A 14,133-nucleotide genomic window follows, 5' to 3' on the forward strand; every position below is an offset into this window, starting at 1 on the left:
CTGACCTCCCTGAGAAAAAAAGGAACTTCTCACCTATCACTGCACGTTGGGCTACAGATCATTGGTGTCTCTCGACCATCGAGTCCAAGAGCTGCCTGTCTGGAGGAGGGGCGCACACTCTCTGGCCCTGAGGGAAGGTATATTTGTGCATCATTTATTTTGTAAAAAATGGGCTAATTAAATGCACATTAGCATTGAGAGATGACGATTCCTACTTTTATGGTATATGCTGTTTCAATAGTCTTTAAAGGAATGTCCCAAATTGCCAGTGACGATTAAACTAGCTGTTCTTGTTTGTCTTTAAAACAACTGTGCAGTAAGCTAGGTTATTATATGACTTATACATACATTTATATATTAACCATTGTTTTATATTAAGTCAGTGAGTTCATTTTAAAAAAATAAAATAAAATAGGAACGATAAGATAAGTAAATTTTTAAGAGGTAAATTTGTCCAGTGAAGTTAAAAGTCCTGGTACATCTGACTGGACAGTGCAATACAAGTTATGACATGTGATAATCAAAATGTACAGTGCAGCAAAAAATTATTACACATGTTTTGATGAATCTGACTGTTAAGTGCAGATATAGAGAATAATAGGTTAGTGTTGATTATAGATCAGGTTTATCATGCGAGGCTTAGAAAACAAAAAGCACGAGCCTTGGCGAGTGCTTTTTCGTTTTCGTGCCGAGCATGATAAACCTGATCTATAATCAACACTAACCTATTATTCTATTTATCCCACTTTTTATTCAGTAAACTTTTTTTATTTAAACAAAATAAGTTTTCATGAGTGTTTGTCGTACTTTGATAATGACTGTAGTGTAACCAAGGTCAGTGTATTACTCCGCGTTCCATAAATAACCGCTGATCAAATAATCATTTTTTTAAATCAGAATATCGTTATGTAACAAAGTGCCGAGCGTTATTAATTACAATTTTAATCATATTGAATTGCAAATCTTTAAGTTTTATGATATCAATATGACATTAAGTTGTTATATACAAGGAACTACATTTGTTTACAACGTAGCCTAACACCACACACAATTCACTTTCGATATCAAACTATCGAGTCGATCACGAGGTGCACAATATTTGCTTCTTTGTTATAATATGTGGTTATTCGTGACGAAATAACAAATATTACTTGGATTTAAGCTAATTATATACATTAACATTTTGAATGTTGAAAGTGGCACCAAAGAATTGTGAGGCAAAGTTGTTCGAACTAGAGAAAGACATTTGCTGGTGAAGTGACTGGGTGGGGCGAACATCAAGATCAACTTGCTCGACGGTAGACAGTGGTTGTCTAGGCTGCATTTCGGCCATAGTTTCGGTGCATGAAGGTGAACAAGAGGAATCTGTTGGATTGTTACATTAACTGGACTGAGCAAGAATGATCACTTTTGCTGCTGTTCAACAGATATGTTGGAATAATTGGTTATTGACTGGACATTTTTGTGCCCTGTTATGGCCATGGTTTCAGTGGGTGGAATGTTTGCATTTCGAAGTTTTTGGACCAGGAATTTGCGAACTGAGTGGTTCGTTATTCTCTTGTGCTTGAGAAAGCCGGCGTCTTTTGCCATGGCCTTCAGCATCTGACCTAACTTGTTGACACCCAATTGTTGACGCAAGAATCACCGGGATGCAGTGTCATTTGTGCGTATTGATAGGTAGAAAAGATGCTTTGAAGAAAAATCAGATGGACGCATATCCGAGTACAGCTTGTAAATGAACACAGGATTTCTTGGTCCAGACGATTGTTTTCTACGGTCAAAGGGGAGCAACTCGAACTGACTTCTTCAAAGGGGAGCAACAACAACAGAACCTATTTGCATAGTGTTGATTTTACCTAATACTAGGTTTTAATGACAATAAATGACAAAAAACTCGTTTTTTTGCTACTTTCCTTTGTTTTAAGGTCATTAAGATTGACAAACATTTGAGATTGTTTTTATTATTGATGCACTTGGCAAATACAGGTGACGAGGTGCGTGGGAAAAAGTAGTCCCGGTTCGGCAGTTCATGACGTCATTTCGTGCCATTGATTATAGCCTTGCCGTTGATTATAGATGAAATTTAATCAACGGGGCTTTAATCAACCGATTTCGCTGTAAAAGTGGGATAAAAAATAATTACACATGGTTTGATTAATCAGACTTAATGTTTATGGGTGCTAGGTAAAAAATTTTTTTTACTATTGTTAGAAAAATGGGTCAGTATCAACAGAAAATATTTTCATCATTTAATGTTTCGATGATATGAACATAAATGTTTATTAACTTAAAAAGATTGTCACTTAAAAAAGATACAAATATCAGCAATATAAAATGGAACTTACTGTATGTGTCCAAAGCATAATCAAGAACTTCAGTGTTATGTCGAGATAGAAGCTTATCAGCATTTCTGAAATACAGAGAACTGGGTGAAACAAGAGTATCACTGAACCTGGTGGATGCCCCCATACTAATGTGCTTCTTTTGGTTGGACTGTTTTTTTGTACAAATGAGATCAAGAAAACTAGAGGGTGAAGGCCCTAGTTTGCAATCCTGAGACCATAAGGAACTGTTCTGTTAAGCTTTTTTGATGTTTCGGTAACCATTTTAGAACTCAGTCCAAATATCATTTGAGCAAACGTTTTTAGCAAGTTTCATGATAATTGGGCTTAAAATGTTAGATCTTCAGTGTTCACAAGGTTTCACTACAGTCTTATAAGGAAAACTGCCTCTTCTCCAGTTGGACACGTTTGTCAGCAAACCAAATCCATTGTCAACCATCAATAAAATGTTCTGAGCAAGTATAATGGAAATTATAACAGATTTTTTACCTATTGAGTTGACAAGGTTTCATTATAGAAAAGCGCCCCACACCTGGCATGCATGTTTTCAAAGGATTGAACATATGTTTGATTATTTCAAATAAATCTAAATAAATATGGATTACATTTGCTTTATGCCATGGTTGAATTACTATTATATGTACCTTTTAAGAACACATTTATTTCAAGAATATTTTTAACTTTTAAAATAGGAAGATAAGTATGGGCCTAGCACTTTTTTGACACTAAGCATTTTATAAGATTGAACAGAGCTGACAATATGACTTACACTCCCTCACTCTTGGCTTTCTCCTTGACACTTCCCACAAAGAACTGTATCTCCTGTATGAGTCGGTCCCTCATGCCCCGGGGCTCTGCCAGCTTGGACACGGGCTTCACATTGGTGGTCTCGGCCCTATAGTCCCTCCATATCTCCAACAATGTGTCTATCTACAATCACAGGTAACAAAAAATGAGCTCCTAGCAAAAGTGGGCTTAATGCATGTGCGTATAGTCCAGATTAGCCTTGAAGTCCGCACAGGCTAACAAGGGACAACACTTTCTGATCTTATGGTATTTTTTGGTTAAATGAAGTCTTCTCTTAGCAAAAATCCAGTTCAGGCTGAATGTGACACTATACACATGCATTAAGCCCTGTTTTCCCAGAGCGTGACTCAAATACAAATGCATGCTTTCAGTAGAAAATCTGTGCTAAATGTGCATCATAACAGGCTTATCCAGAATGATATTTTCTTTTTTTGGTATACCCTATGTTGGATGTTCTAATTTACACAATCCAACTGTAGTCAAAAAGTGTAATCTATCATTTAGCTATCAATGTCTTAAAAAATTCTGTGATTATTTAAAGGGAAAAATTAGCTTAAAGGGATCTTACTAATTTCCATCCCTTCAAGTATCTTCTGGTCAATGTTTACCTCTTCATGCAGTTCAATACTCTGATCAATCAGGGATTCCCCCATCATGTTCTTGATCTCTTCCCGTTCGTGCTGTGGTGTGTACTGTTGCACCAGTTGCCATAGCGATATAGGGGGCTGATAAGCCTGTAAGTCAAATGGCGGGGAGTCGGTCATCGTAAGGTTCACCATTGCTACGAGTGTTTCAGTGCACTTTGGGACACCATCTGAAAAAGCAGACTGTTTATAATCTGTGTGAAAATCTACTGCAGAAAGACCATTGGTCAGTGTTTTCAAAATGAGGTGGATGGCAGCCTCTTTGAAAGCTAAGGAACTGCTATTGGCCATCTAAAAATACAGTTACCCTATGATAACCAATAAGGTTGGAAAAACGCATTTGAATTGTTTTGCCTTTCCATAATATTTTATTTGGCTTCTTAAAATAACAGACTTTGTTTGTGTTTTATGACCAAATAAAGCTCGATGTTGCGACTATCCACCAAATATTTAGATAAGCAGATGCAATCATTACCTAAAAGAAGGGTAGGCTTCCAATAAAGTAATTTTGAAACAATCTTCACAATTTTTTTCCGTCAATATTGTTAAGGATTTGTTAAAACATGTTAAGAAATACGTCCCACATCTCTATAAAATCGAGTTCATTTAACCTAATACATTGTAACAATTCAATATGTGTTACCGACAACAAATTGCATGTCTTTTGTGGAAAAATGCTCAAAGCAAAAACTTGATAAAAAAACTGTACCAAACCGAAATCGGAAGTTTTAAAGTGACAATTATAGATAAAGGCAGTAAAAGATTATTCTGCACTAATTGTGTCCGATAGTCTGATAGTGTGCTGTAAGTTGAAGGTTTCCAGTGTAGAACAGTGATATTTAAATTTGTTTACATTCTAATGACAGTGGTATTATTGCTAATATGTGTATTTGTACATGGTTCAAAAACGCCACACACAATTGCAGTTGGGAGTTGGATTATTGCAACTATAAACAGGTAAATAAATATATACAAATGGAAAATACAGAGTGCAAAACAATTGCTTTGGGGTATGATTTAGGGTAAGTTAGTGAAGATAGCAAACCCTTTTTACAAGAACACTCGTACAAATCATCTGTGGTACTCAAATACACTTCAATTACATAAACACAGCCCATGAATAAAGGTTCAAAATTCAGTACTTTTAGAGACTATAAAGTAATAATGATAGGTACTGTTTTCAACTTGCAATAAAAAATCTAGACAGCCTTTACTTTATTTCATAATGTAGAGAATAAAGTTTAACTGATCAAATAAAAGCTAGTCCATATAAACAGACTCCCAGCGCCTTTGATAATTTTTGCTATGGCGGCTCATGTTGTCCATATGCACCCCTTCATAAACATGGGTGCAGTTCAGCGCACGGAATCTGTGCGCTTTACTAAACAGACGTCGTTTGAGACAAATTGAGGAAAATAATGAATAAACTTCATAAACATGTTAAATTTACCTGAATGGCAACCTACGGATGTTATCCTTTGCATGCACCCTATAAAAACACGACGATGTTTCAACACCACTTTTCTCGCTGACATTTTTATGTTTAAACTTGAAACAGTGTATTCTGTATCAAATACCACATCGTTATTGACTTTAATAGGCTCATCACTTAACCTGACGTGCAAAATATTGGTGTACTGCGACCTAACCAATATTGAGTCAATTTTCCAATATAGCGGATACAGCATACAAACGAAAAACTAAGTCAATAAAAAGCAATTATTTCTTGCTCAATAAAAAGCAATTATTTCTTGCTTTAATGGTACCATTTGGATGAGTTTGTGGTTAAGACAGGTAAACTTTAATAAGTTCTTGCAGTTTCAGTGTTCCTTAACCCTTGCATTGTTGATAACATTTTGCACCCATGGACAAGGAGAGCGCATTGCAACTCTCAGCAACCCATTGGGTTATAAAGCTGAGAGTTGAATTATCGCATCTAAAATAAAAGCTTGCCCCATTATCCTTATCATGGTTATAGGAGGTGACCATATTTCAATCAACTTTGACTTTGAAGTTTCCATTAGTCAAAATCATACTGTCACAGTCAATTTATGCTTTAAGTTAATACCATCAAACCATTGAAGAAGTGTTTTACGTTATATATATATATGTAAAATGAATATATAAGTTATATGTTGGAAAATATTTCCAAAAAAATTCCTTCGTTTCCGAATAAAATATCCGAAAAAGTGTTAAATGTTCAAACGCCACTTTGTTTACCGTGGTAACGAATTCAAAAAGATTGACTCTAACATATAAAAAGCGTTCAGTATAGTTGGTTGATGTTCACTCTGTTTTAAATACTATTAAATGTTAAAATTTACAAAAACATCTTAAATGGAGGGCTTTACCTGGAGTATTTATCAATTTTATTCATCTTTGAAATAAAAATTCCCCATGACGGTGATTACAACAAACGTACCGATTAAATATGTTCATAGGTTATTTATCACTATACTTCAGACTCGTATACTGGCTTTCCTCGATTTCGTTAGTACTGGTACAACCAGTGCCGGTTTAAGAACCGTTGAGGCCCATAGGCAGTGGCACTTTTTGGGGCCCACGCGGTGATGTTGTTTTTGTTGTGACTACAATTACAATTTATGGATTTTTGTTATAAAAAGGTAATTCTGAAATTAAATAAAGTCAAATATGGTTGTATATTCAATTACTTATCCGATAAATATATTCGGTGTTGACACGCGAATGATTATTTCTTTAGTACCGCGATAATACCGAATTGAAGGCCAAGTAAGTAAGTAAAAATTAGTCCCTCGCGGTCTCATGGGGCCCCTGAAAACGCGGGGCCAACAGGCAGCTGCGAACTCTGCTTAATGGGTAATCCGGGACTGTACTGACCAATACTGCACACAAGAATTATTACACCGTAGTTAACATACAATAATTATAAAGGTGCTTTCCAAATAACGAGGAAAAGCTATGTATGCAACTAGTATTTACTGATGCCAGGATGCATTAATATAGCAGTTGGCACGTCGGTCCTTTCGTCCGTCAATCTATGAGGCTTACCCAACATGACACATTTCGTTTGACATCAACAATGCACGGTAAACAACTTTGATACTTACATGGATTTTGTCTATCAAAATACCTACATTACCCTCGAGCCAAAATGAAAATAAGGTTCTTTTCTCCTAGTTCTGGCTTCCATAACTTTAAATGTCGCTTTTTATGATTTTTGACTGGCGCGACTTTATAGTTATGGACCAACCCCATTAGGAAAGTCAACCAGAAATTCCCGAAAAGTTGACAGTTAACAAAGACCGGTCCAAAACAGCTTTTAAATGCAGTTGTTGGCCTAAATCAACCACTTGATTGGAAAGATTGACATTTTTCACATTTAACTGATATACTCTTTCACAAAAAACTATCTTAAACATTTAAAATGTATCTATTCTGCTCATACATATCGAGAAAAACAGCGATGTGACAGACTTTCTTGAAATGCGAATCTCCCGAGATTTCACGGTCATATGACGTTATTTCTATTTTTAGTAACAAACCATGTGCTCAAGTGTTTTCAAATTCAGAATGACATTTCCCGGTATTTTAATTATTCTGGCTTATTTTGTAAACAAATTGTAGTGTCAATACAAAGTCAAAGTAAATATTATATAAAACTACCTGATTCACAATGAAATCAGTCTTATAATCCACCAGACGTAAGTTGTTAATCACAAATAATAGATTTCAGAAAACGAAAGTAATGTTTACAATTTCAGCATAAAATGTCACGGTTTATCCGAAAGTATCCAAATGAAAACTCGTCACGTGACAAAGCAACAATGGCGTCAAAATTGTGAATTTCAGACTGATGAGAGTTATTTTCATCTAATGTAAGATGCATTTGAAACATCTGAACCTTAAAACATTCCTCGATGCAGTAATTTATATTCATTCACTAATATATGTAGAAATGTATCCAAGAAAATGAGCTTTCTTTGATTTATAGCGTGACATAAATATGTTACGACTCTGGTTGACTTTCGATACGGGGTTAGCTTCAGCGTACAGGTCTGTCAATACTATATAAACTGTACGCTGAAGTTTCTTTAGCTACTTTTCTCCATGCCCTCGACTGACCCAAGAACATCGCAGTGACTTAAACTATTTTATAAAGAAAATATATAATAAACAAATTGGAAATGTTTTGGCAAAAAAATTGAAAAAAAAACGTATTTTTCTCGACAAAATAAGGACATTTCGTAATTGTTTTATGTGTATTTGACCTTGCGGCGGAACACTTAAAGCAATAGTTTATTTCATTCCGAAATGCATGCTAAACTTCTATTTTATAAATCAAAATTGTCCCAATACTGACGATAAATGTGTTTATGAATTTTCATAAACACAAACCTTTGCCATTTGTCGAAGGTAAACATGAAAGTGTAGTGCATTATATTTTTCTATTGTTAGATTTGACACTACTTTCATTAAGCTACTTACGCCATTTTAAAACGTACGCACATTTTTTTTCTAATTTATTGTATATTGGTAAATTTATTATAATCAATTAAAATTAGCTCCGTGAAACAGGGCCTTGATGTAATGAACGTCCAATCTAGACGTGAGTATACCTATTTTACATTCGTCAACAAATAATCCCGATATGGGTGCATCAGCGGCCAATAAAAACAATATTAATCTATTTTAAATTCATCATATTGAAACTATTTTCTGAAAATTTATCTTGTACACTATTTACACGTCTTATTTAAAATACCCAAATGATTTTGTAGTTGTTCTCACATTGTTCATCAACATTTATTTAAAAGAGAAACCGATCATACAAGCGTTTCAAATATTTCAGCTGGTTCACAAGTTATTCGGTATCATTTTAGATTTAGCATCTATGTAATGTTTATTACATAATAATGTCCGTAAATTTGTGTTACAGAATAAGCGTTGCCTTTTTTTTCAACTAACACGTTTTGAGTTGATTTGGTTGTTTTACGATTAATATTTCTGTAGAATCTATACGAGGAAATTTTATTCTTTGCAGGTATGTAAACAAAATTTCAAATGTAGCTTCAAAATTGATTTAACATACTCTACTAGTCAGAGAGATAATTGACACATATTTGTAATAAAAATTATTGATTTTTATTGGAAATCTAGTAAAATACAATGCAATAAATATACTTGCATTAACAAAACATACATGAATGTTAAACTACTAAATATTAATAACTATAATGTAAGTATTGCATATTGTATGCAAAATAAAATAGTAATATTAAAATACCCCACATACTTGCCAATTTTTATTAAGTATGCGTTACGGGAGGGGAAACTTACATTTTGTAATTCTTTCTTCATTAATTTTTATCTGAGATTGAGCTACCGGTACTTTGATACTTAGACTCATGAAGAAGGTCCAAATGCGTCGGCAATCCAAAAGTACGCGTTTCGTATAACATCAAAACCGCTTGCTCCAAAATATTGGTACTTGCATTGATGGTGCTCATGAACATTCTCCGCACACTCACATTACCTGACCTCAGTGCGACCTTGACATTGAAGTACTTTTGGACTTTGACTTGTTCAACTGGGAGATTGAAACAATACTTTTAAGGCTTTCACTAAGGGCATCTGTTTTTCTAAGACGCAGCAACCCGATAATGTCTGTATAAAGGTACAATTCATTTAATGTACTGAATGTTTGATATTTATGTTCCAATTATTTCCACTTCTATTAAATAACAATACAATTTGTATTTTTGATAAATTACCGATTTTTTAGTGTACACGTTATATGGTTGATGTAGTGTGAACAACACCAATAACCGTTTTTAACCAGAAAATTTACCCAACAGTTCTCAACCTGTCTAAAGCTTTTGATGCAACTAAGTTTAATAAATAGGGTTAAGTTAAATTGGTTTAGGTAAGGACACTTTCGTCCCAATAATTGTGGTATGTGGTATGTGGTTTACTATGATGGTGTCTATGTTGTACAGCACTGCAAATTACGTGATTGCAACATAATTAAGTTGCCTGGCACTTGAAATTCAGTTTTCCGGTACTTGGGAACATTATTTGGTACCGAGAGCCTGCGCAGTTGTCCGTCACAAAGATCGGACCGGACTTCATGTCACTTGTTTGTCACTTAAATAAAGTGTACTAAGTGACAGTTGTCGGACCCTTAAGATCAGTTCTAGCATGGGTGCAAATGTATTTACATCAGTCTGAAAAAAGATATAGTCATACAAAGAAAACAATTTTTCACATTCAAATATACATGTATAATGTAATCAATCATTATGATACATTTGGCTGGAAGAAAAAGGATAGTGGCCTTTTGAAATAGTCAATATTTCCTTTATATAAATATAAATAAATACCAAAAGAATCGAAATAGATAACTAGAAAGGCAACAAAAAAGACTAAAACATAATATTTTTTATATAATTTTTTATGTTTGTATAAAAGTAGAAAAAATAGTCAATGATTATACTGTTTTACTTTTTTTTTCGAATTTGCTTATATAGAATGCAAACAAATAATGACTACTTACTTAACTAATATTTAAATTTGAGGGATACATTTAATACAATTTTTAGCCTATCTATTTTTTGAAAAAAAAATGAGCTATTGTCATCACCTTGGCGTCGGCGTCCGGTTAAGTTTTGCGTTTAGGTCCACTTTTCTCATAAAGTATCAATGCTATTGCATTCAAACTTGGTACACTTACTAACTATCACGAGGGGACTGGGCAGGCAAAGTTAGATAACTCTGGCGTGCATTTTGACAGAATTATGTGCCCTTTTTATACTTTGAAAATTGAAAATTTTGGTTAAGTTTTGTGTTTAGGTCCATTTTATTCCTTAAGTATCAAAGCAATTACTTTCATACTTGCAACACTTACTAACTATCATAAGGGGACTGTGCAGGCAAAGTTATGTAACTCTGACTGGCATTTTGACAGAATTATGTGCCCTTTTTATACTTAGAAAATTGAAAATTTGTTGAAGTTTTGTGTTTTGGGTCCACTTTATTCCTAAAATATCAAAGCTATTGTTTTTATACTTGCAACACTTACTAACTATCATAAGGGGACTTTGCAGGCAAAGTTATGTAACTCTGACTGGCATTTTTGACGGAATTATGGGCCCTTTATACTTTAAGTTTTGTGTTTTGGTCCACTTTACCCCTAAAGTATCATAGATATTGCTTTCATACTTGGAACACTCGCAAGCTATCATAAGGGACAGTAAAGGACAAGTTGCATAACTCTGGTTGTCATTTTTACGGAATTATGGCCCTTTTTTGACTTAGTAACTTTGAATATATGTTAAAATTTTGTGCTTAAATCCACTTTACTTCTAAAGTATCAAGGCTATTGCTTTCAAACTTCAAATACTTTCATGCTATCATGAGGGTACTGTACCTGGCAAGTTAGATTTTACCTTGACCTTTGGATGACCTTGATTCTCAAGGTCAAATTATTTAATTTTGCTAAAATTGCCATAACTTTATTTATGATTAGGTTTGATTAAATCTCTTACCTGACATACCACTATAGACTCCACCCAAACCATCCCGCATGCCCCCCCCCCGAATCCCCCCTCAATTCTTTTTAAAGATCATCTTATAAATGACCACCACTTCCTCACACTATACCACCCCCCCCCCAAAAAAAAAAAAAAATTTTTTTTTTTTTTTTTAAACATTGTTAAAAAACACAAATATTTATTTTTATTATTTTATTTTTGAAATACCGTCCAACCATCCCACCTAAGAATCCTCCCCTCCCCCCCCCCCAATTTTTTTTTTTTGTCATTTTTTTTGCATTTTTGGAAGATAATGTAATAAATGACCACACTACACACCCCTCTCCACTCCACCCCTCCCTCCTTTGTGATTGAAATTGAGATAGGTCCCTTCACCTTTAAAAAGAAAAATAGATGAGCGGTCTGCACCCGCAAGGCGGTGCTCTTGTTTATGAAAGTCACCTTAACGTTGCAAAATCCAATACGCTTAAAGAAATAACAGCAAATGCTTGTCTGGCAATTCTTTTGTAGTATCTCAAGGTACTCATTCAATATTTTAAGGCTGCTACGTTCTGGCCCCTATGATATATAACTTACAACAACATTATCGAATTATCACGTTTTGCGAATCATGTTAACTACTATGAAACAAACCACAATTCAATAAAAAGATAAACAGCATAATTTAGTTGAAAACCCATAGCTCTGAATTTGAAGAAAATCGCTGTGAAAAAATGGGACGCATTTAAATGTATTAATGTAGTTACTTTGTCACATTGTAGCCTAGGAGCACGCTGTTTATTTTCAATTTCAGTAAGATACTTTGAGGAACGGGCATTCATCAATATATTGCAAAGCCTTATTTTATCAAATATTCTTTGATTGCTAAACAATGAAGCAAATGTGCGACGGGCGGTCGGTCGGTTCATGCTTCATTCGAGGGAAGCGCATGTGAACTTTATTCAGTACATGGCAATCAAGTTGAAATTTATGTTCAATTTTGTTTGCGTAATGCGTTTGTTTAGCAAATAATGTTTTTCCACACTGTGACTGACAAAAATGGTATGCTTCAATTTGCTACACTTTGTTACTTTAATAAATAAATTAAACAGTTGTATAATGGGAATATAATTATGCTTTACTCGTAATACAGTCAGACACAAATTAAATATGTTATTTATGATATACATTTTGCAGATATGAAACATTTGAGAAATATTGTGATCAAATCCTTCAGCTTTATAGAGTTTAAATACACATGAAGTGAAACTTCAGCTACAGAACCAGAAGAACTCGTGAAGCTTACTGTGATATATTGTTTTTTATGCTCCCCCAAAATGTATTTTGGGGGGAGCATATATTCGTCGCTTCGTCTGTCCGTCCATGTGTCCGTCCATCCGTGCACAATTTTGTCCGGGCTATTTCTCAGCAACTAATTACCGGAATTCAATGAAACTTTATGGGAAGTTTCACTACCAAAAGGAGACGCGCATATTGCCAGCGGGTTCTGGTCGGATGATTTTTCACAGAGTTATTACCCTTTGAAATTTTCTATAAAAAAATATTGTCCCCCCCCCCCCCAACTACCGTGCCCTCAAGACGTTTCCTTTTATCTGAATATATAGTGCAATATTGTGACAAAAACCCTTTGGGGAGCATCACCCGTCTCCGACGGTTTCTTGTTTTAATCATGTTGTGAATCAATATCTGCTGTTAACATAAAAATAAGTTGATGTTATGACAAATGAGAAAAATAAAATGGTCCACTCTGTATATGTAAATATATATAGAAAAAAAGTTGATACCATTGTGCCAATCAATAGCATGTTCAGAATATTAATGACAGATATATATTTTTTATCACATTTATCACACCTAGTTGATATTTTAGGAAGGGCACATATGTAAGTGTGAATATACTCTATATGACGAATTCAATCTAGACTGTAATGCAGTTAATTACTGTAGCTTTTGCGACTCCTGTGTTCTGAGAAATCTATCACCAGAGTCTTTGGATTGTAATTGTATTGTCGAATATTCTTCTGTACTGAAAGTACATTCCTGCAATCCATTATATATTTGTTCACTACACTAACCATTCACTTAAATATTTTATATGCTTGTTTGCATTTTTAACATGCAATTGAGTCTTTCAAACAATAGTGTTATAACACGAAGTCATACTATTTTTTATCTGGAACAAATGTGAATATATGAGTATATGTATAATATACACTTTTGATATACCTTCAATGTTAAGTCACGATGATATTGAGTATGCTAATCTGAATTAAAATGCCTTTTTTAAACTTGTATGCCCCACCTAGCCGACAAACTATAAAGATCTTTTACAAATGACACCCACACAGTTATAAATCAGGCAGCAATAACAATCAATGTATGGTTAATTAAGCTGGCAAACATAGTCATCGAATTCAGTGTCAAATATTTAAATAGTGTTATCATAATTTACAATCTTCTTAAGTGATTCTTATTATGACAATTTAAGGTACTCAAACTGGCGAATGCACCTATACGAATGCACATTACAGTCTCTTGTGAACATTATCCTTCCCTTGTTGACCTCAAACTCTCTCTATAAATGGAAAAACAAAACTCTTGCTCATGCTGTTCTTAAAATAGTTTTACATTTTATTTAAAAAATAAGCGGCATATAAAACATTTGATAAAGCTACTATTAATCCATAAACAAACTAACATAAGTGTGTGTTACGTAATTAAAAATCATAGCATCATCCTGGAATAAACATAACTTACTTTCCAATAAACATCGGAAATCATGAGAATGATCGTCTTAATAGTCATGGA

General features: G+C 34.2%; 2 protein-coding genes across 2 annotated transcripts in view; both read right to left on the bottom strand.

Annotated features, from left to right (window-relative positions):
- The window catches only part of LOC127861822 (uncharacterized), a 37,164-nt gene extending 30,940 nt beyond the window's left edge, over positions 1-6,224 (bottom strand). The window contains exons 1-5 of the mRNA XM_052400500.1: positions 6,145-6,224; positions 3,758-3,963; positions 3,112-3,272; positions 2,346-2,410; positions 34-127 (exon numbers count right to left, since the gene is read on the bottom strand). Coding sequence (XP_052256460.1) covers positions 34-127; positions 2,346-2,410; positions 3,112-3,272; positions 3,758-3,928 — 491 coding nt within the window. The 5' untranslated portion in view covers positions 3,929-3,963; positions 6,145-6,224. The remainder of the gene's footprint in view (positions 1-33; positions 128-2,345; positions 2,411-3,111; positions 3,273-3,757; positions 3,964-6,144) is intronic.
- Positions 6,225-6,252: 28 nt separating this feature from the next.
- LOC127861823 (uncharacterized) overlaps positions 6,253-14,133 on the bottom strand; it is a 29,641-nt gene continuing 21,760 nt past the window's right edge. Inside the window, exon 10 of the mRNA XM_052400501.1 lies at positions 6,253-6,381. Coding sequence (XP_052256461.1) covers positions 6,253-6,381 — 129 coding nt within the window. The remainder of the gene's footprint in view (positions 6,382-14,133) is intronic.

This window comes from Dreissena polymorpha, chromosome 16, assembly GCF_020536995.1.
Source record: "Dreissena polymorpha isolate Duluth1 chromosome 16, UMN_Dpol_1.0, whole genome shotgun sequence".
Classification (NCBI taxonomy): domain Eukaryota; kingdom Metazoa; phylum Mollusca; class Bivalvia; order Myida; family Dreissenidae; genus Dreissena; species Dreissena polymorpha.